Source organism: Pelophylax lessonae (assembly GCF_965119305.1).
Source record: "Pelophylax lessonae genome assembly, chromosome: 10".
Taxonomy (NCBI): domain Eukaryota; kingdom Metazoa; phylum Chordata; class Amphibia; order Anura; family Ranidae; genus Pelophylax; species Pelophylax lessonae.
The window spans coordinates 203,465,363-203,492,273 of NC_138777.1; the positions used below are offsets into that span (position 1 = coordinate 203,465,363).

The following is a 26,911-nucleotide window of genomic DNA, read 5'->3' on the forward strand; positions in this document are numbered from 1 at the left end:
TTACTTTTCCATCCAGTCAAAACACAATGGAAGGGTATTCAACAATCATTAACAAATCCAGACTCCAAATGCTTATGGAAAAAAGAATGCCAAAATGAAGTTTGGTTAAACCAATGTGCCATGTTTGGGTGTCCAGCAAGCGATAGTGGTGTCTGAAGGCGGGCAGGATATGCAAACACATTTCACTTAACTCCATTGGGCACCCTGAAGGATTAGCAGTTTTGTGATTTACTCACTAGAATTACATATAGTTCCCTGAAAGTGATGTAAATTGTTTGTCCTCTTTAGAATTCTCTAGCCCTGCAGAATGGGAAGGAGAAGGAGCTCATCATTCAATTTGACCCAACATACATCACGGATCTGCAGAGTCGGGTTCTGGAGGAGGTCCTGTCCATACAGTATTTAGAACACCCTCACAAGGACTATGTCAGCCTGCAGGCTGAGGTGCACTTCCCCAACCTTCACTTTCCTACCACTCAGATCCACTTTGGCTGCATCCTGAATGACACAGAGAGTATGCGGGAGTTGGAGGTGACAAACTGCAGCCCATTACCTGTTCAGTACCGTTGGTCCTTTATGACAGAGAACTGGGAGATCCGGATCAGGTGAGATGAACATGGTAACGTGCAGAAGAATAAACTGGAGTCACCAATTAGAATATGAATTCATCAATAATCATAATCTCAGGATATGTGGTCTTGGACTTTGTTATGCTTGACTGTTATTATTATACAGGATTTATATAGTGCCACCGTTTGCACAGTGCTTTACAATATAAAGGGAGATAGTATAGTAATAATGCAATTCAAGAGGATTAGGAGGGCCCTTCTCCTAAGAGCTTGCAATGCAGCAGGAAGGGGCAAGTGGAACAAAAGGTAATAACTGTGAGGGATGAGCTGATGGGAGAAATAAAAGATTCAGTTTTTAGTTATCAGGAAATGCCTAAAAGTGGACAGAGTAGGAGATATCACAACAGATTGGGGTAAGGGGTTCCAGAAGATTGGAGAGGCTCTGGAGAAGTCCTGGAGATAAACTTGGGAACAGGAGACAAGGGAGCTAGAGAGCAGGAGATCTTGAGAGGAGGGGAGAGGAAGGTTTGGATGATATACTCGGCCAAGATTGGTGATATAGCTTGGGTCAGAGTTGTAAATGGCTTTGTACGTTGTTAGCATTTTGAATTTTTTTTGTTGGGCAGTTGGAAGCTAGTAGAGAGATTGGCAAAATGGGGTGGTGGACATTTGGTGGTTGCTAAGTTGAATGAGTCTGCCAGCAGCATTTATGATAGACTAAAAGGGGGATAGCCTGAGTAGAGATAGGCCTTTGAGGGGGGAGTTGCAATACTCAAGGAGAGACATAACAAGGGAGTGAGTGAGTGGTTTCATTGGTTAAAAGGTGTATTTTGTAGATGTTACGAAGGTGAAGCCTACAAGATTTCGACAGTGAATGGATTTGGGGCTGAAAGGACAGGTAAGAGTTCAGGATTACAACTGGCGTTAGGGGAAGGAGTCTTGATGGAGAGGAGTCAGGGGAAGGGACATGGGCTGTTATCTGTAGCATTTCTTTTATCGAAGCAGGTCCTTCCCATTCACTGGAGCCCTATTTCTCCATAATGACCCTTTTCAAAGGGATAAGACTTTGCTGTGTGCTACATCCCTCAGGTTTATCTTGCAAAATGTATTGAGGTTTCCAGAATAAAGGATGCAAAACATGAAAAAGTAAAAAGTACAGATTCAATTATAAAAACAAAAAAGAGGTAGTCTCATCCAGAGATGTTGATAAGCAGTATAGGCTTTAGGTTTTGTTATATAATTACATCTTTTGCAACAGAAATTTACAGTTTAGCATCTGTCATGCTGAGGATATGGTAGAGGATATGATCACCTCAATCTGGTATGGGACTAGATTGAGGGGGAAGTTACCGTAGGGTGGGACATCAGTGAGGGGGAAAGGGGTTGAAGGAATGGAACACATGATAGAGAAGGGATGGGGGGGGGGTAATGCAAATCTCAGCCTGGTCATGGCACACACCCGAGGCAGTCCATCAAGTCTACACTTCACTGGGTGTGATCTAATGCCAACACCACCAAAAGAGGGTTGATATGGGTACCCTTTTAGGGGGTGGAAGGAGAGTGTCAAGTGCGTAGGAGCTCATCGGGTTATATGTAGATGCCTTTATTGTTCACCAGTAAGGGAAGGGCAGTCATGGAAGCTAGGTAAATTGGAACACTTCCACCCAATGATGAAGTGACAAAGCCCTGTATGGTAGGGGTTTATGGCTGTTCATCCATCACATTTGGTGGTAGGTAAGAGCAGGCTGGAGGTCATGATACACAGTTACATAGTAGATGAGGTTGAATAAAGACAATAATCCATCCAGTTCAACCTGTGTAGATGTGTGTGGCTGTAATCATCTCACATAGCCCTGAATGTTCCGATCCTTGAGATGTACGTCTAAGAGTCTTTTGAAAGCCACCATACTTCCCGCAGAAACCACCTCTTGTGGTAGAGAATTCCACAATCTTGTAGCCCTCACAGTAAAGAACCCCCCACGTTGCCTGAGGTTAAAACGCTTCTCCTCTAATCGCATTGTATGTCCTCGAGTCCTCTTGCAATCCCTTCGATTGAACAGCTTTTTTTCTAAGCTGAGATCCCCATTGAGATATTTGTAAATTGCTATCATGTCCCCCCTCAGGCGTCTCTTCTCCAGGGAGAATAAATCAAGCGATTGCAGACGCTCTTCATACAGTCAGTAATGTATCTTTTCGATGAGATTAAAAGAATGGGTCTGGTTTGTGTCATGCTCTGCTTCAAAATACCTACACATTCATGCAAAGTATGGGATCTGATCATCGTGAACTTCCTCTAGAGTCTGGAAACACACTGGGCATAACTCCTAGGCTTAAAGGAGAAGAAAAGTCTTAGTTCAGAAATACTGGTCCATGACCAGTGATGTCACATCTTAGGAAGCTGAGAGCTTTGTGTCTATCATGCCCTCATCATTATACAGATCTGACATAGGCAGAGGCACGCACTTAGCATCAGTTGTTTTTCTTTCATCTTTATATACTCTTTTCTGTAGAAGACCCAGAAGTCTATTCTATAGAAGGCAATTTTCTGCTTCTGGCTGTCTGCTAGTTTTAGTACCTATATACACAGAACCAAGAAGTTACAATATGACATCTAATATGCTTGTGGTTTTATTCACAGGTCAGATAGTCCACATGTTCCCGGAGCAGTGGACACTGCAGCCGACTGTCCTAACCAGGAACATCCACTGGGGTCCCACCTAGAGACAGAGGTAATGTGACCACTTTTTAGACTCACATACTGGTGGTGTTCCTGAAACATCCAATCAAGTATTCGATTTTTATCTTTAAACCCGCAAAAATCGGATTGGTTGCTACGGACAGTCTTTCATTTATACATAATTACCTTTCTTCCTCCTCCTCTTGTGGGGCCATTACAAAGCCCAATCAAAGGAATATGTATGACACATCTGAGGACCATACGGGGGTTACCTAAAGTTTTATGGTGAACACTTCTGATCATGATAACATACAAAGATTTTCTATATGTGATTGATTGCTGATCATGCCATTTTTTATATACTTTTCCCAAGGTTGGGTTATAGGACAATCTGGGGAGGAGATATTGATGGCAGGGAGGGGTGGAGGGAAGTCTTTCTAAGAACCAGCCATAAAATTAGGGTTAGGGTTACCCTTGAGAGATCTATGTGAACAGAATATCTCTGAGCTTTTTTTTTTTTTATGATCACAGAAATTCTTGCTGAATGATGCAGATGGCAACTCATCAGCAGAAGACCCAGTCCTGACCGGAGTGGAGGAGGTGAGCTGCAGTCACAGGTCACATGTTCAGATGGAAGTTCTCTAACACACCAAGCCACTTGCGCTTACAAATTAATGGATTAGAGCCCTAATTTAATTTTGTGGTCGTGTCCATTAATTGTCATTTGGTCTTTCAGGTCTTTGACATCTTGCCACAGTTTGGAACCCTGCAGCCCGGGGAGAGCCAGGTCTTCTCTTTTACATTTTATGGACACTCTGATATCAGTTCTCAGGCCCGAGCACTCTGTGAAGTGTATGGTGGCCCAGTGTATGAGGTGACCCTGCATGGTGAGGCCTCGCTTGTCAGATACACGCTGAGTACCAATGACATTGACTGTGGATTGCAGGTAACCAGCAATGCTACTGTGATATATTTTTCTGTCTTTCACAGGAGCACTGGTATTGATCCCTCTGTTTTATTCTTAGATGTTTGACCAAGTGGCTGAAGTGCACATTGTCCTCAGGAACACGGGGAGGGTCACTTTCCCTTTCACTGTCCTGACCCAAAACCCAGAGAGCCTGTACCCACTTCCTGGAGAGCCATTTATAGAGCCGCTAAGTGTAAGTACCCAGCGCTAGGGGTGCCCTCCCCTTCCTGTCTGCACAATGTCAGTGCCCTTCCCCTCCTCCCTATCCAATGTGAATGCCCCCTTTACTCCCTGCTCCTTCCTGTCTGCTCTGTGTGAATTCCCTCTCCTTCTTCCTTTTTGCAGTGTGACTGCACCACCTCCTCCTTGTCCAGTGTGAGTACCTCCTTACTTCCTGCGCAGTGTGAGATCACCCTCTCCTCTCTGCCCAGTGTGAATGCCCCTGACTTCCTGCACTCCCTTTCCTTCCTGCCTGTCCAGTGTGAATGCCTGAATTCCTCCCTGCTCAGGGTGAGTGTGCTCCCCCCTTTTCCGCCTAGAGTGAGTTCCCTCTTCTTACTTCATGCCCATTATGAGTGCCCTCTTTTTCCTCCCTGCACAGTGTGAGTGCACCCTCACCTTCCTGCTCAGTGTAAATGCTCCCTTACTTCCTGTCCAGTGTGAGTGCCCTCTCCTTCCTCCCTGTCCAGTCTGAATGCCCCCTCCCCTTCCTCCCTGCCCAGTGTGAATGCCCTTCCTTGCTGCCCAGTGTGAGTGCCCTCTCCTCCCTCCCTGTCCAGCATGAATGCCCCCCCCCTTCCTCCCTGCCCAGTGCAAGTGCCTTTCCCTTCCTTTCTGTCCAGTGTGAGTGCCCTCTCCTACCTCCCTGTCCAGTGTGAATTCCCTTTTTCCCTGTCCAGTGTAAATGCCCCCCCCCCTTCCTCCCTGCCCAGTGCAAGTGCCTTTCCCTTCCTTTCTGTCCAGTGTGAGTGCCCTCTCCTACCTCCCTGTCCAGTGTGAATTCCCTTTTTCCCTGTCCAGTGTAAATGCCCCCCCTCCTTCCTCCCTGCCCAGTGCAAGTGCCCTTCCCTTCTCCCCTGTCATGTATGAGTGCCCTCCCTTTCCTCCCTGTCCAGTGTAAGTGCCCTCTGCTTCCTCCCTGTGACCCTCTTCTATCCGTCACTCCCTTTCCTTCATGCCTGTCCAGTGTGAATGCCTGAATTCCTCCCTGCTCAGGGTGAGTGTGCTCCCCCCCTTTTCCACCTAGAGTGAGTGCCCTCTTCTTACTTCATGCCCATTATGAGGGCCCTCTTTTTCCTCCCTGCACAGTGTGAGTGCACCCTCTCCTTCCTGCTCAGTGTAAATGCTCCCTTACTTCCTGTCCAGTGTGAGTTCCCTCTCCTTCCTCCCTCTCCAGTCTGAATGCCCCCTCCCCTTCCTCCCTGCCCAGTTGAATGCCCTTCTTTGCTGCCCAGTGTGAGTGCCCTCTCCTCCCTCCCTGTCCAGTCTGAATGCCCCCTCCCCTTCCTCCCTGCCCAGTGTGAATGCCCTTCTTTGCTGCCCAGTGTGAGTGCCCTCTCCTCCCTCCCTGTCCAGCATGAATGCCCCCCCCCTTCCTCCCTGTCCAGTGCAAGTGCCTTTCCCTTCCTTTCTGCCCAGTGTGAGTGCCCTCTCCTCCCTCCCTGTCCAGCAAGAATGCCCCCCCCCTTCCTCCCTGTCCAGTGCAAGTGCCTTTCCCTTCCTTTCTGTCCAGTGTGAATTCCCTTTTTCCCTGTCCAGTGTAAATGCCCCCCCCCCCTTCCTCCCTGCCCAGTGCAAGTGCCCTTCCCTTCTTACCTGTCCAGTATGAGTGCCCTCCCCTTCCTCCCTGTCCAGTGTAAGTGCCCTCTGCTTCCTCCCTGTGACCCTCTTCTATCCGTCAACCCTCCCCAGAGTGGTATTTTGGGAAGTAGAGCATCAAAGACATGAAATAAGACAAGAAGGTATTCTGTGTAACGTTATATAACATCTCATCTGTGTGTTTCTCTGACATTCACTACCAACTCCGGAGGAAAACACTGCCATCTGGTGTCAGGGTGACCTGCTTTGAAAGTGTGCAGTGCGCTCTCTGTACATGTATTCTGGGGCTTGTCAGATACTAGGTGAACATACACTGATATATATTGAACTGATCTTCCAAAACTCCCCCTGTGTCCTCTCAAAATCTCATATTATTTCCACTAAGTTACTGTTACATGCCCCAGTAGTTCTTGCATCGTGTGGGCTCGTATAATAATATATTGTATACCTTCACTTTCAGGGTAACATTCCTGCTGGAGGAGAGGAGATCCTGAAGGTTTCTTACTTACCTGGAGTACCTGAATCCTTCCAAAGGGTCATCCAGCTGCAGGTGGCCCATCTGGAGCCCGAAAGTATCACCCTGCGAGGGGAAGGAGTGTTCCCCCGAATCTGTCTAGACCTCCCTCGGGATATTAATGGTACAGATATAAGACACTGCCAGAGAAAGAGAACTGCAATCCAGTGCCCACCCCAACATTTCTAATACCTGCTGCCCCAACATCTACATTCCTGCCCCCCCCCCCCCACCATCTCTAATGCCTTTCCTCCACCATCTAAATTTCTGCCCCCCCATCATCTCTTAGACTTACCCCCCCCCCACCATCTATTTCCTTGCTTCCCGCCATCCCTCATCTCTTATACCAGCGCCCACCACATCTATATTCCTGTCCTTTATCATCTCTAATACCTGCCCTCACCATCTTTACTTCTGTCCCCCTCCCAAACCATCTCTAATTGCTACCTACCTTCCCCCACTATATATATTCCTGCCCCCACCATCTCTAAAACCTGCTCCTTATCATCTATATAACATTTCCTGTCCCCTTACCATCAAAATCCCCCCCCCCCCCAATCTGGTCCCCCAACCAACTATATTCCTGTACCCTTATCATCTATAACACCTGTCCCCTCACCATCTATATTCCTGCACCCTTATTTAGAATTCCTGTCCCCCCACCATCTATACTCCTGCCCACCACTACATATATGTTCTTGCCATTCACCATCTATATTCCTGCCCTTTTACCATCTATAATCATCATCTCTGATTTCTTCTCCCGCTCTCCACAGGAAATGGGAGATTTGAGTCCTACCTGAGAATGGCGGAAGAGAAGATCCAAGGAGAGCAGTGTTTGGATCTCAAGGAATGTGACCCCTCTGTAAGATCACCTACTGCTCTGTTATCATCCTGTGTCTGCACTGTGTATACTTTATATTAATGTCATGATGAGGACTAGTACACTACCAACCCTTAATAAAATACAGCTCCCCGACCACCATTGCTGGCAATTCACAGCTGTCACAATGACACTAGGGGTTTCCTCTGTATCTCAGAAGGGGCTGCAGCCACTGTTGTGTAAAATGAAGCTTCAGGAGATTTTCAATCTATTGGTGGTATCAACAAGTAATACATTTGTTTTGGGAGAATTATGAAAACAAAAAACTTCAGTGTTAACCACTTTACCACCGGAGGATTTTGCTGTCTTACGTCCAGGCCACTTTTTGCGATTCGGCACTGTGCGAATTTAACTGACAATTGCGCGGTCATGCAACGGCGTACCCAAACTAAATTTACGTCCTTTTTTTCCCCACAAACAGAGCTTTATTTTGGTGGTATTTGATCACCTCTGTGCTTTTTATTTTTTGCGATATTAATAAAAAAATGTGAAAATTTTGAAAAAATTACAATATTTTTCTACTTTGACAGTTAAAAAATATCCAATATATTACATTTTTGTCATATATTTAGGCCAAAATGTATTTAGCTACATGTCTTTGACAAAAAAATTCTCAATGAGCGTATTTTTAACCGCTTGAAGACCGGAAGATTTTACCCCATTCCTGACCAGGCCATATTTTGCGATTCGGCACTGCATTAATTTAACGGACAATTGCGTGGTCGTGCGAGGATGTACCCAAATTAAGTTTATGGTCTTTTTTTCCCCACAAATAGAGCTTTCTTTTGGTGGTATTTGATCACCTGTGCGATTTTTACTTTTTGCGCTATAAACAAAAAAAGAGCGACAATTTTGAAAAAATAACTATTTTTCAAAATTTTTTATATGAAATTCCCCCCCAAAAAAATGTAAAAATCAAATTTTTTTAACATTTTAGGCAAATTTGTTTTCTGCTACATATTTTTGGTAAAAAAAATCGCAATAAGCGTATTTTGATTGGTTTGCGCAAAAGTTATCGCAGCTACTAACTACGGGAAATTTATGTCATTTTTATTGTTTTTTTTTTAACTAGTAATGGCGGCGATCTGCGATTTTTTTTGCGGGACTGCGACATTGCGGCGGACAGATCGGACCCTTGACTGACATTTTTGACACTTTTGGGGGTACCAGTGACATTACTACAGTAATCAGTGCTATAAATATGCTCTGTTACTGTAAAAATGACACTGGCAGGGAAGGGGTTAACTTTTATTGGTGATCAAGGGGTTAATGTATGCCTGTTGCTTACTAACGTGTGTGGGGGGAGGGGACTGAGTGACACAGGCACAGATCGCAGGTTCAGCTATGCTGAACCCTGCAATCTGTCCCTGCCTGTCACTTAGGAGATCCGCCCACTTTGTTTACACAAGCGGGCGGATTTCCACACTCGATCCCCTACGATCGGGGAAGAGAAGCGGTGATCATCGCCTCCCTTCCCCTGGCCCGACTCCCGCTGTGACTGAATACAGCAGGAGCGAGCCTCCGGCGGCGCGCTCGCGCTGCCCACAAGGGGAGGAGTCCAGCGACGTAGGTCTACGTAGGTAGGTTTGCAGAGATTTCCTCTTTGGCTATAGGACAGGAAATGAAGGGTAATCTCCGCAATGGGACAGAGATGGCAAAAAAAAAATCTGACAGGAGTTGTAACCCTCCCTTTTTCTATCCAAAATGAAACAAAAAAAAGTTTTGCCCATAGTTCTACTTTAAAGCTACAGACTGACTTGTTTTTGCATGTTTTTGGTGATTTTTCATTGCCCAGAGTTCCACTTTAAATCTGACCTCTGTCCTCCCCGTCATTCTTGCACAGTTGTACCGGCTCCTCTCCTGCACTGAAATAGCTTACTCTGATTTCACTGCACACTCTCAGGTTCATACAATGTGCATTAGAAGGTACACCAAGTCAGATAGAGCCCGCCTCATTTCCTGGCTGGAGGACCGAATGACATCCAGCATCATGTAGCCTTTTCTCCCCAGCCTGACTGTCACTGGCCCTGGAGGCTCAGCGTCACATTTGGGTGTTACCTGGGGTAGTCTGCATGCAATTGCAGCCTCCTCCTAACTGACAACCACCCATCAAGGCATTTTCATATTTGCATAACTCATCCTAAGAGCCAGCCCACTGCTTTTATCAGGACTGAAGGATTTTGTGAAGAGTACTGAGGTAGGGTGCTGTGATGTTTTCAGAAAGCTATTTACAGCACCCTGCTAGCTCCCTCCCACCAGCCATGATCTGCCTGCATTGTGTAGCGATGCACAGATGCCTAGTGTTGACATCACTGAGAATAAAATAAGGTATGTAATGAAAATCTAAAGCTTTAAGTGTTATTGTTGACTGAGTTGCAGTGATGGCAAACCTTGGCACCCCAGATGTTTTGGAACTACATTTCCCACGATGCTCCACTACACTGCATGAGTGCACGAGCATCATGGGCAATGTAGTTCCAAAACATCTGGGGTGCCAAGGTTCGCCATCACTGGGCCGCATAAACATTTATTTCCTCCATTCCTTAAGGGATGGGGGTACAAGGTATAACACAGGCACTCTACTGCTCTTTTATCATCGGTTTATTATTCTCTTAAGATAAAGACCTCTTATATTTTTATAATACTAACAGACACTCTGTGCTGTGTTCTATCAGCTGCTTACAGTGTGTGTGTGTAAACGCTTTATAATCTGTAATTGTCACACCTCACAGATGGACACCTTGGTACTGATGGAGTTGGAGCGTTTGCTCATAAAGAAACATGCAAGTGAGCAGATAGAGGTGGAGCCGACGAGACTGACCAACCAGAAAGATCGCCGGCGTCTGCTGAAGTGAGCAATTATTATGTCCCATCTTCCAATAAAATATATCCACATTAAGGAGCCTATGTATAAAATGCTCATTATACTAATGGTCAGAAGCATTTGTGCAAATGTCATGAAATATCTCATATTTTTTTATAAGAAATGATTACCAGTATCATTACCTCCATCTAGTGGCCAAAATGCGGTATAGTTTTCTAAAATACATCAATGAGAAAACCATACTGCATTTTGGCCACTAGATGGAGCTTAAGACACAGACATTGAAATTAGAAAAAAGTACAGGACATTTTAGTCAACATGCATAAATGCTTTTGGCAATTGTGTAGCAAAAGTTTTATAAATAGACTTTAAAGTGTCTATTTACACAGATCAACAGTAATGTGTTAAAATGTATAGTAATGAGGCTTTACCAAAATGAAATAATGTAGACGTTTCTGTTACAAGCAGAAAGACAGTGACAGATATTGCAGGAGGATTGTGATGGCTAAATGGCAGAAATGTAACCCTGATAAATGTAAATGTATTTTCACTGACAGCAATCTGTAGCAGTGCTCTGTACTGGGCTGTAGCTGCGAAAGCAAACAGTATTTTGGGATGTGTAAAAACAAAGACAAAAACACAGCACGCTAATATAGTATTACCCTTCTGGAAATCGTTTACACCACACTGTAGAAAGGACATAGAAGATCTGGACAGGGGAACAAAGTGGCAAATAAATAATAAAAGAAACAGGAGGTCCCGCAGTGAAAGGTTAAAAAAAACTGTTTATTATTCCAGAAATAGGTCACTTGAGGGCTCAGCTAACAATATGAATACATAGATCCAAGGTCAAATATAAGATTTTACCATCAGTATGGAAAGGGTTTTTTTTTACAGTAAGAGCAGTTAAGCTGTGAAGTGGTTTACAGTATGAAACTAATAGCATGATCAAAAAATGAACATAACAAAGTACTGCATACCTTTCTTACACATAATCGTATAACTGATAAGGACTGAGTATTTTGATCTACAGACTTGATCAGACCAGGTTTGTTGGGTCAGGAAGGAGTTTTTCTCTCCCTGGGAGGTAATATTGTCTGTTGTTACCCCTGGAGCAGTTCTCTGGACCTCAAATGCTGGATTGTGTGATGTATCTGCTTTCAACTTATTGTTTGGCTGTATATCTCTGTCAGTGACAAGAACAGTTTTTTTTCAGACATTTTGCTGAACAAAGCTTTGTATTGTGTATGTATGTACGTCTATATCATGGAATATCTCTATTTGGTGATTCAGGGCAGATCTTCCAGAATACCTCCTGGATTTTGGATATGTCATTCTTGGAGAGGTCTGTTCACACATCATTAAGATATCCAACACAGGACATTTCCCTGTATCCTTCCAGGCAGACAGACGTGGGCTCCCGGGCACAGGTAACATTTTTTTTAGTCTTATTCCAGGGAAGACTGTCTGCAGATATTTCCAAATCTGTTTCTTGTCTGTGAGACTTCATAATATGTGTCGTGTCTGTGTGGGGAATTACTAATCTGTGTTTTGTCTGTGCGGAGATTTCCTAATCTGTGTTTTGTCTGTGCAGAGATTTCCTAATCTGTGTCCTGTCTGTGAGGAGATTTCCTAATCTGTGTCTTGTCTATGTGGGGAATTCCTAATCTGTGTCATGTGGAGTGGAGACTTCATAGTCTGTATCTTGTCTGTGTGGAGACCTCATAGTCTGTGCAGAAAATTCCTAATCTGTGTCTTGTCTGTGACAAGATTTCCTAATCTGTGTCTTGTCTGTGCGGAGATTTCCTAATCTGTGTCTTGTCTGTGCAGAGATTTCCTAATCTGTGTCTTGTCTGTGCAGAGATTTCCTAATCTGTGTCTTGTCTGTGCGGAGATTTCCTAGTCTGTGTCTTGTCTGTGCAGAGATTTCCTAATCTGTGTCTTGTCTGTGCGGAGATTTCCTAATCTGTGTCTTGTCTGTGCGGAGATTTCCTAATCTGTGTCTTGTCTGTGCGGAGATTTCCTAATCTGTGTCTTGTCTGTGTGGGGAATTCCTAATCTGTGTCATGTGGAGTGGAGACTTCACAGGCTGTACCTTGTCTGTGTGGAGACTTCATAGTCTGTGCGGAAAATTTCCAATCTGTGTCTTGTCTGTGCAGAGATTTCCTAATCTGTGTCTTGTCTGTGCAGAGATTTCCTAATCTGTGTCTTGTCTGTGCAGAGATTTCCTAATCTGTGTTTTGTCTGTGCAGAGATTTCATAATCTGTGTTTTGTCTGTGCAGAAAAAATTCCTAATCTTTGTGTTGTCTGTGTGGACATTTCCTAATCTGTGTCTTGTCTGGGTGGAGATGTCCTAATCTGGGTCATGTCTGTACAGAGATTTCCTAATCTGTGTTTTGTTTATGTGGGGAATTCCTAATCTGTGTCGTGTCTGTGAGAAGATTTCCTAATCTGTGTCTTGTCTGTGCAGAAAATTCCTAATCTGTGTCTTGTCTGTGCAGAGATTTCCTAATCTGTGTCCTGTCCATGTGGAGTGGAGACTTCACAGTCTGTATCTTGTCTGTGTGGAGACTTCATAGTCTGTGTCTTGCCTGTGCAGAGATTTCATAGTCTGTGTCTTGCCTGTGCAGAGATTTCATAGTCTGTGTCTTGTCTGTGCAGAGATTTCCTAATCTGTGTCTTGTCTGTGCAGAGATTTCATAGTCTGTGTCTTGTCTGTGCAGAGATTTCATAGTCTGTGTCTTGTCTGCTCAGGCTTCTCTGTAGAGTTGGACCGTGTCAGGAATCTGCCAAGCTGGCACACAGAAACCTTCCAAGTGAAGTTTGATCCTCAATCAGCTGGCACCAGATTGGGACCTATAGAGGTTCTGATGCCAATTCAGGTGACCTGAAGTCTGTCATTGTTCGTGTGTCATATGTAACTGTCATTTGTATCCTCTTACTGACCCCCAGCGTGTCTCCTGACAGGTGGTTGGGGGCCCCAGGTTCCTAGTACATCTCCGGGCCTCTGTGACGATGCCATCACTGTGTGTATCAGATGAAAGGGTGGAGTTCAGTGCCGTGCGATGCGGTCACTGTCAGATCAGGTCTATCCAACTGCACAACCAGCTCCCTGTGCCCTGCGAATGGACCGCTGTCAGCCAGGAGACCAACACCCAGGTAGTGACATCTTCCGAAAGTCCAACACATCCAGAATTTGCATGTCATAATCACAATCAACCTTCTATTCACACAAACAATTTTATAAAGGACATTGTGGCCCCACAAAGAGCACCCACTACCTTAGATTTTGGAGTGCTACCAGTAAATGGTAACCATGTATTCTGAAGTTGGGCTGGTCACACGGAACTTTGGCCTGGCAACCATCTGCCTGAATCCTGCATGATGTAGGAAGCAACTGAGACCAAGAAAAAAATGGGGTGCTTCTGCACAGATTATCTGTTGGTCTTCCAATAAAATGGCTGCTCCTGGTTTTGATACAAGATGCATGGGCCAGTCTGCCAGCTTTCCCTGGGATGCCCCTCTAACTGAGCAGGTGTCAGGCAGAGTTTCCTTGCTTCAGGGAGAACAATTTGCTAAACCTCCCTAAAGGTAAGTATCTCTCTTTGGAAGTCACACTGAGACTCCCTCTGCCACAAAGGAAGACTGAAACTTGAATTACAGATGGGGAATATGTTTAAGCTTGTTGTGAAACCTAATTGGCTGCCATTTCAGGGTTAACCAGATGCAGTTAAGTCAGAAGAAAATCCATTTATTTAAAAATTCTAGACTGGATGTCAGCTGTGTGTAGGAAAATATCTTCCCTCCACTGCACCAACTGTAATTTAGTTGTCTTCACTTCTGATAAAATCTTAGTGTTTTACATTCATGTATGTTACTAACATTGACGTAAACCAACCTGTAATCGATGTTTAATGACCCTGTAAGTTGTCCCACAGTCACGTGTTTTATATGTGCTGCTTTGTGTATTTCAGGTAGACAAGCACATTCCCATGCATCTCCGCAAGAAACTGCGCCAGGAAGTAAAACCCAAAGCACCCATCTTTGAGGTGATGCCGGCACATGACGTGCTGCTCCCCGGGCAAAAGAAGAACATTGAGATCAAGTTTCAGCCTCAGGAGGAGGTAAAGTACTGGAGGCCTCTGATCTCCACTATGGTGGATGAGAGTGCAGGAGTATTATGATGGGCGTCAGGGTATGTGACAATAATGAGGTCTGACAAAACCTAAAGTGTGTGGAGTGAATGGGGGAGTCTTAATAAACACCATGCCACCTTCAATTTCTCCAAAATTCACAAGTCTGTTACAAACACAGTCAGCTATAAATCTGTCTGTTCTAGGCATTAATGTAAGGTGACATATTTGAAGAAGCACAGCCCAGCTTATGACCTCTTTTTTTAAATCAAAACAACTTTATTGTGTACCGAAAACAACACAAGGCATATACACCAAGAAATGGCAATAGAAAACAATAGCAAAAAAACAAAGGCATAGAGACATAATACCCAGGTCAGCAAAGAACATCAAAAAGAAGATGGTTGTTAAGCAAATGAAACTGTCCACAGGCATCTAATAGCAGGAGGATATAGCAACACTCATGACGTACAAGTAGTGGAAGAGTTGAGCCACCCCCTGTTAACGTAAATGAGTTTCTTATAGGGGAGAGTATTATTAATCTCATTGATCCATGCTGCCAGAGTAGGCGCAGCCTGTTGGATCCAACCCCTGGCCAGGAGTTTGCGGGCCAAAAAAAGAGTTTCATGTAAAAAGGTAACCAAATGTTTGTCTAACTCAGCATCGGGAAAAAGCCCCAAGAGGCACAGTCTGGGGAAAAAGCCCCAAGAGGCACAGTCTGGGGTCGAGTGTCACAGGAGCACCCATCTGGTCATGGAGAAATTGGACAACCTGGGCCCAAAATCCCCGCACACGCAGGCAGTGCCACAAAAGATGGTCAAATGTGCCAGCCGACAACAGACACTTAGGGCAGTGGGAAGCCCGGGTGGGACAAAACGTAGCCATGCGTTCGGGGGTAAGATATGCGCGGTGGAGAATACAAACATGGGTAAATCGATCAGACATTTTGGGGGAGACAAATTTGGTGCATAGCAAGACATCCTCCCAATCCTCATCCAGCACCTCCCCCAATAGAGGCTCCCACCTAGACTTAAGATGGTATGTGTGTTTACTAGCCGCAGGCGTTATCAAAATTTCATACAGTAGGGCAATCAGTTTACAATGGTCCGTACCCATAAGAACCCTAGTTAAATCCAGAGGCTCCACAACAGGGCACTTCACTAGCTTAAGACCTCTTTAACAAAACTCAGAGGTATCATAAAACCCTATTAACTAAGGTCTCTAAAGACTCCCAATGAGACCTGTTTTAAATACACTGCTGTATATAGTCCGGCAAGAGCAGATTAAAGCAATACACATCCTGAGTTTGTTTTTTTTTCTACCAGAACTAAACACTTTTAGTTTATAATTACTGCTATAAGGGAACTACCTGCATAGAAAATGGTTACAGGAAGATAATAATCAGGAAGACATCAAACACGCCTATACTACAGGGTATATGACAGTATGCTTATTGTTGTTTTCTTCTTCTTCTGGCGAGGTAGAAGCTGTACAGCCAGCGGCTGGTCCTGCAGGTGGCCCAGAGCAGTCAGAGAGTCATGCTCTTGGTCCAGGGTAATGGTCTCGAGCCCCGGTTGGAATTTACCCCCTCTGTACTGCAGTTGGGCCCTGTCTTACCGTTCAGCCCTGGGGATGATGTGGAGGTTGTGGTGAGAAATCCCTGTGCATTTTCTGTTGAGTTTTACTCTCTGGAGATGGACAAGCAGTATCTGGAAGAGGAGAAGGTACAGAATCTTCAAACTGTCTTGTATATATGCTAATTAGACTTTCAAGGCTCTGACTTCTCATTCCTTTTAGATCCTGAGAATGTTAAAGGGCTATGATGCCCAGAACACCCTGTTGCTTCCCCCCCGATCGGCTGGGGAGAAATTACCACCTGAAATTCTGGAATTTTATGAGGAGAAAAGACGACATCTGGAAGAGCAAGATGAGGAGCTTGTGAAGCAGCAAACTGAACACGGTAAGAGGTGATACTGTCCAAAGGGCCCATCTGTGCTATAAAGGCCAGTAGGGATGAGTGTCCATGTGCTTCAAAAAAATAACATGACTTTGTATTCTAACAAAGCCATGTGATCACAATCTGAGCACTAAAACCTGACACTGTGATGCTGATTTACTAAAGGCAAATAGACTGTGCACTTTTCAAAGAGCAATTGCACTCTGCAAGTGCAGTTGCTCCAGAGCTCAGTACATGAATTAAAGCTTCACTTTTCAAAGAATACCCAATCATATGCAAGGAAAATAAAAAAACAGCATTTTTGCTTGCACATGATTAGGTGATGGAAGTCAGCAGAAGTTTTGCTCATTTACTAAGCTCTGGAGCAACTTTACTTGCAGAGTGCAACTGCACTTTGCAAAGCGCACAATCTAATTACCTTTAGTAAAACACCCTAGGCCTTGCCCCGTTTGACTTGGTATCACACAGACTACTGTAGTAACCTGTATGCTTTAAACAAAATGTGTACTTGCGTGCTGCTATGTTATGACCAATGTGTTTATAATTTCAATCTACCATATGCCTACTTATAATTGTATCGCTCACACCTATACACACTCTCATAAAAGGTGTACCAATATGTGAAATTAGAAACAGAACTGTTGCCAGTCTAACATCACACTGAGGCCTGCACCACACGAGAATTGCGATAATTTACATTGTTTTGTCAGATAGATACCCACGGTATGATGATTTTATGCTGTGTATAGTCTGGTGCACTCAAAAGCAACAGTAAAATGTGAGTGCTTTTTACCATAGAAGCATTTAAATAAAAACCATTTGATTTTAAAAAGGATAAGCACTACTGTATGTCTAGCTTTCTCTTTTTGTGATATGGATGAGTGGGGAGAAGGATTTAAACCCAGAGCTAACCACAAGGGAGAGAAGCACCAGCTCAGATCCCTAGAGCGGAAAACAGCGCATATAGGCCATTGGTTGATCTTGTCCCCTAGGTGAGGGCACATCGGGTGAGGGGATAATCACCATTGAATGCTGTATGTAGGAGCACATAGAGGTGGACACTATTTAGGCAGATGCACGTTTGGATATATCAGTAATGTTCTGCCATTGATAAAGTGGAGGTGCATGCAAGCACTTATACACCAAAGGACATTGCAAGGACTGAATTATCACTGTTCACATCACGTTTTTTTGGTTTATAACAAGTTATTTGAGATATTGTCTGTATTGTATTATAGTAATGAAGTTTTAAATAGACAGTTTAAGGAGCGTGGCACCATTTCTGTTTATAATTCCACATGTATTCTTCGCCTCTCTGTACCCCTATCTTACATGATATTCATGTTAATTAATATGGTTTGGCAATATATTACTCATCCGAGAACACTGTATGGAATTTTTTAATCTGACTATGGAGTTCATTCTCATTTAACTTTATTACTCTTGGCATTAAGCACAATATAATGGTACGCTTTACATTGTTTTCACATTTATTGTCAAATTTATAAATCTTTAGTGATCCTTAATATCTAATGTCGCTCCCAGATAACGAGGGGCTATTTTTTAGGAAGATCCTACCCTGCTGAGTGGTTCTGTGTATAAGATAAGTTGGTCAGCAGGTGTCTACACAGGTACCATACTTCCCATAAACCTGTTCCATCTTGTCCTCATCCAACTAAAATTAGCCCACACTTGTGTTGGGTGTCTCATTGTCTATGAGTACCTTAATGACCACTTTGTGTACCAGTTAAGGCCCGTACACACGTACCGATCGTCGGCATACAAACGTCGGTGGACGAAGGATCTGCCGATTGTACGCGTGTTAGTATGGTGCCTCCGACAGATGTCTGCGCACAATCCGCGGACAAAAGTCTTTCTTGCAAACATGAAAATATTTGTATGCCGACACCAGAACGGACGATTGTTCGCCTGTCAGTACACAATTCGGCCGACAGACCGCAGATTTGCAAGACTGGGCATGCTCAGAAAATAGAAAACACAGGGAAAGTTAACCATTACATGACATCACTTCTGCAGTCGGCAGACAAAATTCTTGTGCTGTCCTTGTGCTGTCTTTGCACTTTTCAGCAGACACCGACATCCCGGGGAGAAAAGAGGAACATTTGTAAGCCGACCATCGGTACGTGTGTACGGGGCTTTAGACTCCTTTTCATCTGTAGTGTCATCGCTTTTGTCTCACAGGTGTCATCTACTCCTGTTGTCAGATGTTTGGTGATGTTGATACATTTCTCTACTGCATGCTCTGTTTTTGCAAAAAAAATAAAGAAATGATCTATGTTTTCAGGGTCCATTGAAGATACAGAGGACAAGCAGACCTTAGACATAGGTGATAAACAGGACCTTCAAGTACCGCAGCGTGTCCCTTCTACTACTAGTTATGGGGAGAGCCGCTCCTCACATGCTGAAGCTAAAGCTGAGGATACTGAGGAGGATTCTGAGAAGAAGGCTACATCAGGTAAGTAGGAGATGGGGAGGGATCGGCCTCAGGTGAACAGGAGACAGGAAGGCCTGGACCTTAGGTGAGCAGTAGCTGTGTAGGTATGAGTCTCAGGTGAGCAGAAGGCTCGTATGGGTAGGATCTCTGTAGTAAGAGGTCTCGGGTAAGCAGGGGATAGAAATGGAGGGCCCTCATGTGAAAAGGAAAGGGCCTTACGTGAACAGAGGGCTGAATAGAGGGGCTTCAGGTGAACAGGAGTCAGAAAGGGTAGAGACTTAGTTTAGCAGAACCTGTGTAGGAAGTAGTGTCAAGTAAACAGAAGACAAGGAGGGATGTAGGAGTTTGGTGGTGGTGGTGGTGGGGGTGGTGGTGGTGGGGGCCGCTGGCCTCAAGTGAGAATAGGACAGGGAAAGATAAGTCTCAGGTGAGCAGGGACTTGGTAGGGAGGGGCCTCAGGTGAGTGGGGAACAGGTAAAAAGGTGTATCTGGTTAGTAGGAGCTCAGTAAAGAGGGGACTCGGGTGAACTGACTGGAGTTGGAGAGAGAGTTGCCTCAGATGGATAGGAGCTATAGAGAGAGGCGTGTTAGGTGAGGGGTGTGATAAGTAAGGGGGAGACACCTTAGATGACATTTAAAGTTAGTAATGTAGTGTTTTAGTGTGATGGTTGAACACTGTTTGACGTTTTTTTCCGGTCACACCCTCTTTTCCCCACAGAAGGTGTGAATATATAGTGGAAGAATGGACTCCATTTTGCTCATCTTTAAGGAATCTCTTTTAATTTTACTTGCTCAAGCATTCAAAAACAAAGTAGTCATGACCATTTTAATTCTGTTTTAGGTGATACATTTTTTGGCACTGATGGAACCAGGAAAGCAGTGGGAGAGTTGGAGCTCAGTCCCGTATCTCAGGCTGTGGCTCGCTATATGGGTATTGACACCAGCAGCGAGGGGCAGGCAGCAAAGAACCGCCGCGGAATCTCCATCATTGTACATGGAGCACCGCTTACTGGTAAGTATCACATGGCAACCTGTACAGATTGGGAGATGGATAATAGAGGGGAATGATAAGTGCAGGGTGTGTGAGAGTACACACGCTGGTCCTGAACGAAGATTCATCTCTATCACCCCACTGCTGCCATATGTCAGTGTAATAGATGTGCAGAACTGAATGAATGATATAATGGTGGACTGGCCTCGAGAAAGCACAATGTGTCAAACAGTGTCTAGGACATCAGCCATCGGGGTAGTTGGGTTGTCTGTAGCTTTAAAGGAGAAACTCTGCTGTATCCTCAGTACATATTTGAAATCACATTGTATCATTTGAAAACATTTTTTCATATGACTTTCATCATTTTACATGCTTGCTATTCCATATAGTTAAGAGTGCATTACATATTATACAGGATGCCTGGGTTGGGTCCTTATCAACAGGTATATTTCTCCACTATTTGGATTGTGGTTTCTTTAAGAAGAACAGTTTGAAGGTATGTTGAGCACTCTGGGGTTCACACCTATGAAGGGTGATGGGCTCTGGGGTAGTCCGGCTAGTGAGGAGAGGACTGGCTTTCAATACTCTCTATATTGGAAAGTCCTTATTAGGGACCTGGAGTTTTGAAAACTCTAAGAGTTTTGGGTGGGTAGACCCTCCAAACCCTGATTACAGGGACTTTGGATGAAGTGATTAACCCAGTTGGTTCAGAGTCCAGAAAAGTCAGAGGAAACAGTCGGCACCTGGCTGTGAGAGAGTGAGCTAGACACCTTTGTGAGCAGGCTGAACTGAGCTTCGAATTGAGCTGTGAAAACCTCCTCCTTGGAACCTCTGAAGCCAACAGAAAACCCCAAAACACCAAAGTGGAACTGTCATGATGGTGGTGCGCCTTTAATTTGTTCTGCAATTTTGAACCGGAGTATGGACTATTTCATTTTTTTTTCAGTTTACTGAAGACAAGCTGTTCTTTTCTGTTTACCTCTTTGTTTGAAATAGAGAAGGACTCTTTGCCTTTATCAATGTGTTTGGCTAATGATCGCAAGCTCCACAGGTGACAATATACATATAGTCTTTTATATTTTCCTTATAGTGGTTGTCTGCAGGGCCGCTGATAGGGGGGGACCACCAGCCCTCTTGTAGGGGGCCCGAGCACACAGGGGGGGCCCACACAGAGAGGGGGATTAGTGATGGACAATAAATACAGAAATCTTCCTCCAGCACCTGAATCTGATCTGTCCCTCTCCCTGCTATCAGCTTTTATCTGTTGAGAAAGAGACAGTTGTCCCTCACTAATCCCAGCACTTATCTCTGCTCAGGAGCTTATTTGTAAATTGTAACTTTGTTTCTCTCTCTCTGTCTCTCTGATCACTGAGCTCCAACTGCCTAGCCTGTATATTTTTCTCATCTTATCTTCTTTTCAATTTAACATAGTTTTTTTTTTTTTTTTTAGATTTAGCAGGAAATATGCGAGTTATGTTATATTTGTGTCTGCTAATAGTCATTTTGTTGTAATTTTAGTTAAATATATCTTTAATATTTTCTTGGGGGGGCCCTGCCAGGTAGTTTGTACGGGGCCCCGCGATTTCTAACAGCAGCCCTGGTTGTCTGTATGTCAGATAATGCAATGAACATCCTTGAACGGTTGCTGCGATAAAGCCAGTTACAGGGTAGGCCCTGTAAAGATTGCTTTGTGTAAAACTCGATCACAGGGAAGTTGTGTCTAAAGATCTCCATTATCCACCAGCATTTCCCATTTTTTCTGTTCTGGTGTGAGAATATCTTAGAAACGTGTTTAGGTAAATATATCTGGGGCATAAAGTATTTTTCTTTTTATATGCAGGCAAGTCATCCACAGCATTAGCACTGGCCCAGCACTACAGCGTGGCCTGTCTGTCCATTGACTCAGTGGTGCTGGAAGCAATCTCTGATGGAAACAGTCGAGCGGGCCTTAGGGCTCGACAATTGTGTGCCAAGGCAGCCATGGATCAGTTGCTGCAAGAAACTGATGAGGCGGGTAAGTCTATCACATCTGTCTGGGCTAGTGGCAGCAGCCTCAATTATAAGTATATGGGAAATAAAAAATGTCTGTATTAACAGCCACCAATCAGATTCAGACTTTTAAATCCTAATAGAGTAGATTCTGGTCTCCAGATTTACCATGTAATATATTTCTATATTAATGTTGAAGGTATCTCCTGTGTGCTAGTTTGTTCTGCAATCTAGATTGAGTTAAATCTCATAAAATCGGGTCTCACGTGCATTTGAGGCATGGTGTGCTGCCCTGCACCCTTGGACACAGATTTTACCCGGTAGGGGTGTTGGGGCAAAGAGGCCACACACCACGAGGCTCGATGATAACATGACTTGCAATTATTATTTGATTAATAAAGACACAGGTTATATTACTTTACATTTCCGGTAACTATCTGACTTGTACCTTAAGCTTTCCAGATTGCAATGACAGTCATTTATATATCATCTATGTTCTCTTTTTTTCTCTCTGTATTGTTCATGATTTTAATTGAAAATCTAATAAAAACCGATTGAACATAAATCCTAATAGAGTAGAAGAACCATTTCTGCAGAATTTCATGCATATCTGATAGCAGATTGTCTCTCAGCCCCCCAGGCAGTGGATATTATTGGCGGTCAGCCGGCACTCAGCATGGAGGCCGTAGCTAAACACACAGCAGAGGGAGGCCAAGGTGCCGAGGTTAGAGTTGCACCACAATCTGTCGTCTCCCGTGGGAATCAGACCAGTCTGCAGACAGGAAAAGGTAAACTAGAGAGTCTCCAAACAGCCAGGACAAAGCAGCAGCACCCATCTGAGCCACCAATGTCATTGGTAAGTCCCAATGCCTCATCTTATCAGCTTTACTTTACCTTTTATCAATAGTAAAAAAGGAGAAAATATGTCTTCCTCTTGGTTCTTTGTACTACACTCCTGCCCATGCTGTTGAGGCTCATTAGACTAAACCAGTGCTGTACTTGGGTCAGCATTCTGGTTCAGCAAAGGCCATGTAAATGTTTTAAACATCCAGTGGGTGGAACTTTTGCTTACATTTTTCCAGATGTCCCCTTTCCTGCTGCAAAGGGTTATTGGCTTATATTTTTATGGCAGCATTACCTGAAAAATCTCATTATTGGTATTATGTACTCCAGTAAAGTCCTTCCTGCATTGTAAAAGAATATCTGCTGTACATGTTATCGCAGGCTGGGAGCTCGCCGCTTCCAGGACCTTCACAAAGACGACTGAGTGTGAGTGCAAGTGTGGCCGGAGAACAAGGACTGATAAGCTGTGTGCTACCTGATGACCTCCTGATGGAGATCCTGAGTGACCGACTCCAGGTATGAGTTCCAAGTATAACCAGATTGCCAATTGACAGGTAAAGACTGACCACTGGGTGACAGGTGCAAATGGACTGCTGGGTGAGAGGTACAGGCTGAGTGACAGGTGCAGACTGGTTGATGAGTGACAGGTACAGACTGATTGTTGATTGAGCGGTTCAAGCTGACCGCTGAGTGACAGATGCAGACTGACCGCTGAGTGACAGATGCAGACTGACCGCTGAGTGACAGATGCAGACTGACCGCTGAGTGACAGATGCAGTCTGACTTCTGATTGACAGGTGCAGACTGATTGCTGAGTAACAGGTGCAGACTGACTGCTAGAATAGAATAAATGAGTAGCTGCGCTCTCACATCCCTATAATAATATGTCAATATAAACCATACAAAAATTGATAGTATGTGCAAAATTATTCCAAAATAAATAGATTATAAAACCAAAGCATATTTGTGCTTTTCCTCTCCACCAAAAATCTGTGAATGCGCAACTCACTCAGCATTACTCATACATAAACATAGATAATGTCCATAAAAGTAAATACACAAATTAAATGTATAATGCAAATCAGTCCAAATAATATAAATCCAGAGTGTGAAGGTTAAACACCTGAGTAGTGATTGCGCTTTCCTCTTCACAAAGAAGATACAGTAAATGTGCAGCTCACTCACCAGAAATTAATGACCTCTATTACAGGAAGTCAAACAATGCCTTTTTTATCCTTAACTGGCAGGCCTTCGCATCAGGCCCTTTAATTAAACACTCCAATCGCATCCAACAATGGACCAAGATACATGAAAAGATGGGCACCCAGATGTATTAGTATGGTGCTCCTGCGCCCTTAAATAAACTCTACATATGGCTCAATCACATGTAAAGAAGGAAAGAGGGACCTCTCATTTAAAAGGATAACAATTGCACTTACACTGAGTAAAACAATTCAGGACCCCTGATGACGTCAGACGTTGCTAACTGCCGTTTGGAGCGCAGGTTGAATGCAAATTGGCATTTTCACTTTAATTTTAATGCCTGAATTTTTTTACTCAGTGTAAGTGCAATTTTTATCCTTTTACTCACTAAATTTAACTTACTACACTATGAGAGGTTCCTCTTGCCTTCTCTACATGTGATTAAGCCATATGCAGCATTTATTAAAGGGTGCGGAAGCGCCATACTAATACATCTGGGTGCCCACCTTTCCATATACATATCTTGGTCCATTGACGGATGCGATTGGTGTGTTTGATTACAGGGCCTGATGCGAAAGCTTGCCAGTTAAAGATAAACAAAGCGTTGTTTGACTTCCTGTAATATGGGTCATGAATTTCTGGCGAATGAGCTGCACATCTATCTTCATGGTGGAGAGGAGAACACGATCACTACTCCGGTGTTTAACCTTTACACTCTGGGTTTATATTATTTGGACTGATTTGCATGATACGTCTTATGTGTATATTTACTTTTATGTATATTATCCATGTTTATATATGAAGACTGGTGACTGAAATGTACATTCACAGTTTTGTGGTGGAGAGGAAAAGCACAAATATTCTTTGGTGTTATAATCTATGTATTTTGGATTAATTTTGCACATAATATAAATTTTTGTATAATTTTTGTATTGTTTATGTTTATATGTTATTACGGGGATGTGAGAGAGCGGTTACTAATTCATTTTATTCTGGTTTCATAGACTGTATTTGTCTTATAACAAGCAGCTCTCAACACAATATACACATTCATTTAGTTTGGATGTCACACTCAATTTAAATATTTTTTGATTCCTTAGTTCACTTTTTGCTCACGCAACTGTCACTTAAACATTTTCTCCACACTAAATATTTATTCGTCCTATTTACACAGGTGTGGAATTTCATATACCTATTATCTAACAGACTGACTGCTGAGTGACTGCTGAGTGACAGGTACAGGCTGACTGCTGAGTGACAGGTACAGGCTGACTGCTGAGTGATAGGTACAGGCTGACCGCTGAGTGACAGGTACAGGCTGACCGTTGAGTGACAGGTACAGGCTGACTGCTGAGTGACAGGAACAGGCTGACCGCTGAGTGACAGGTACAGACTGACCGCTGAGTGACAGGTACAGACTGACCGCTGAGTGACAGGTACAGGCTGACTGCTGAGTGACAGGAACAGGCTGACCGCTGAGTGACAGGTACAGGCTGACTGCTGAGTGACAGGTTCAGGCTGACTGCTGAGTGACAGGTTCAGGCTGACTGCTGAGTGATGGGTCCTGGCTGACCGCTGAGTGACAAGTACAGGCTGACCGCTGAGTGACAAGTACAGGCTGACTGCTGAGTGACGGGTGCAGACTGATTGTTGGGTGAGCGGTTCAGGCTAACTGCTGAGTGACAGGTGCAGACTGATTGTTGGGTGAGCGGTTCAGGCTAACTGCTGAGTGACAGATGCAGACTGACCACTGAGTGACAGGTACAGACTGACTTCTGATTGATGGGTGCAGACTGATTACTAAAGAACAGGTGCAGACTGACCACTCAATAATAGGATGAGTACTGACTGCTGGATGACAAGTACAGGCTAACTGCTGAGTGAGAGGTGAAGATTAACCACTGAGTGATAGGTGAAGACTGAGCACTGGGTGACAGGTAAGGATTGCTGAGTTGCAGGTAAAGATTGACTGCTGGATGTCAGGTGCAGATTACAGTTTGTTGGGTACAGATTGAGTGCTGGGTATCAAGTTTAGACTGACCACTGGGTGACAGGTACAGGCTGACCATTGTGTTAGAGGTGAAAACGGACCACTGGGTGACAGATGAAAACTGCTTGTTGATTGACAGGTAAAAACTGACTGCTAGTTGACAGGTACAGACTGACTGCTTGGTGTCAGGTATAGACTGACCACTAGAGGACAGAATTTAGATGGACCTCTTTGTTTTGTTCCTGCACAGTTAAATGACTGTTCCCGTGGTGTGGTCTTTGATGGCCTGGATACCCTGTATGCCCGAAACCCACCTGCTGCTCTACACATTATACTGAAGGCTTTGAACAATCGCAAGCATATATATCTCATCAATCTGAAGCAGGATTACAGCAGCATGAAGGCTTGTGAGAGAGCACAGAGAGAAAAGGAAGGTAAGAGGCACCCAGATGCAAAGGAGACACATGGCGGCCCCATTAGACGTCACTCTGTCTGGGGTGCAGCATATGATGTGTTTGTTCCTGCTAAGGTAGGAGTCTGTAGAGTGGAGGCCAATGACCATTTTTCTTTTTTTTTCCTTCATTGTCATTAAATAAAGTGGAAATCTTTGCTTTACCTTCCCGGCCAAGGACACTATTTTTCCTCTAAACTTCCCTGTAATAGAATGTCCTTATTTTACTGAGACTGAATTGACTTATTTGTTGGCTGCTTGTAAACAGAACAGGAAAAGCTGCATGCTCAGGCTGAGCAGAAAGCCATCATGGAGGACATGGACGAAGAGGAATATGATCGCTTACCAGCTGAAGAGCGAGAGCGCATTGATGGACTGCGTCTGCAAGCAGTGCGTGAACGCAAGAAAAGGTCTTGTCCTTGTTTATTGCTTCTGTCTTTGGCCTCGTTCACATAGGGCATGCATAACTGTACTCCTGCACCCATGCAACTGACATCAATGAGACTGCCTACATGGGGATGCACAGAACACCCGGGCATCCCCATGCTGGTAAACACTGGCCCCCATGGGGGTACGATGATGTACGCCCTGTGTGAGTGAGGTCTAATCATCCAAATTTTCCATCTTATAGGAACATTCTCAGTCT

At 44.1% G+C, this 26,911-nt stretch overlaps 1 protein-coding gene across 1 annotated transcript in view; it reads left to right on the plus strand.

The window, feature by feature from the left end:
* HYDIN (HYDIN axonemal central pair apparatus protein) overlaps window positions 1-26,911 on the plus strand; it is a 140,344-nt gene that overhangs the window by 71,194 nt on the left and 42,239 nt on the right. The window contains exons 22-42 of the mRNA XM_082269560.1: window positions 289-605; window positions 3,208-3,298; window positions 3,778-3,846; window positions 3,983-4,192; window positions 4,272-4,406; window positions 6,492-6,669; window positions 7,322-7,410; window positions 10,161-10,279; window positions 11,546-11,682; window positions 13,008-13,135; window positions 13,221-13,412; window positions 14,228-14,377; window positions 15,871-16,110; window positions 16,184-16,346; window positions 18,649-18,819; window positions 19,640-19,810; window positions 21,630-21,803; window positions 22,411-22,634; window positions 23,003-23,137; window positions 26,065-26,248; window positions 26,534-26,675. Of these exons, the coding sequence (XP_082125686.1) occupies window positions 289-605; window positions 3,208-3,298; window positions 3,778-3,846; window positions 3,983-4,192; window positions 4,272-4,406; window positions 6,492-6,669; window positions 7,322-7,410; window positions 10,161-10,279; window positions 11,546-11,682; window positions 13,008-13,135; window positions 13,221-13,412; window positions 14,228-14,377; window positions 15,871-16,110; window positions 16,184-16,346; window positions 18,649-18,819; window positions 19,640-19,810; window positions 21,630-21,803; window positions 22,411-22,634; window positions 23,003-23,137; window positions 26,065-26,248; window positions 26,534-26,675 (3,419 nt within the window). The remainder of the gene's footprint in view (window positions 1-288; window positions 606-3,207; window positions 3,299-3,777; window positions 3,847-3,982; window positions 4,193-4,271; window positions 4,407-6,491; window positions 6,670-7,321; window positions 7,411-10,160; window positions 10,280-11,545; window positions 11,683-13,007; window positions 13,136-13,220; window positions 13,413-14,227; window positions 14,378-15,870; window positions 16,111-16,183; window positions 16,347-18,648; window positions 18,820-19,639; window positions 19,811-21,629; window positions 21,804-22,410; window positions 22,635-23,002; window positions 23,138-26,064; window positions 26,249-26,533; window positions 26,676-26,911) is intronic.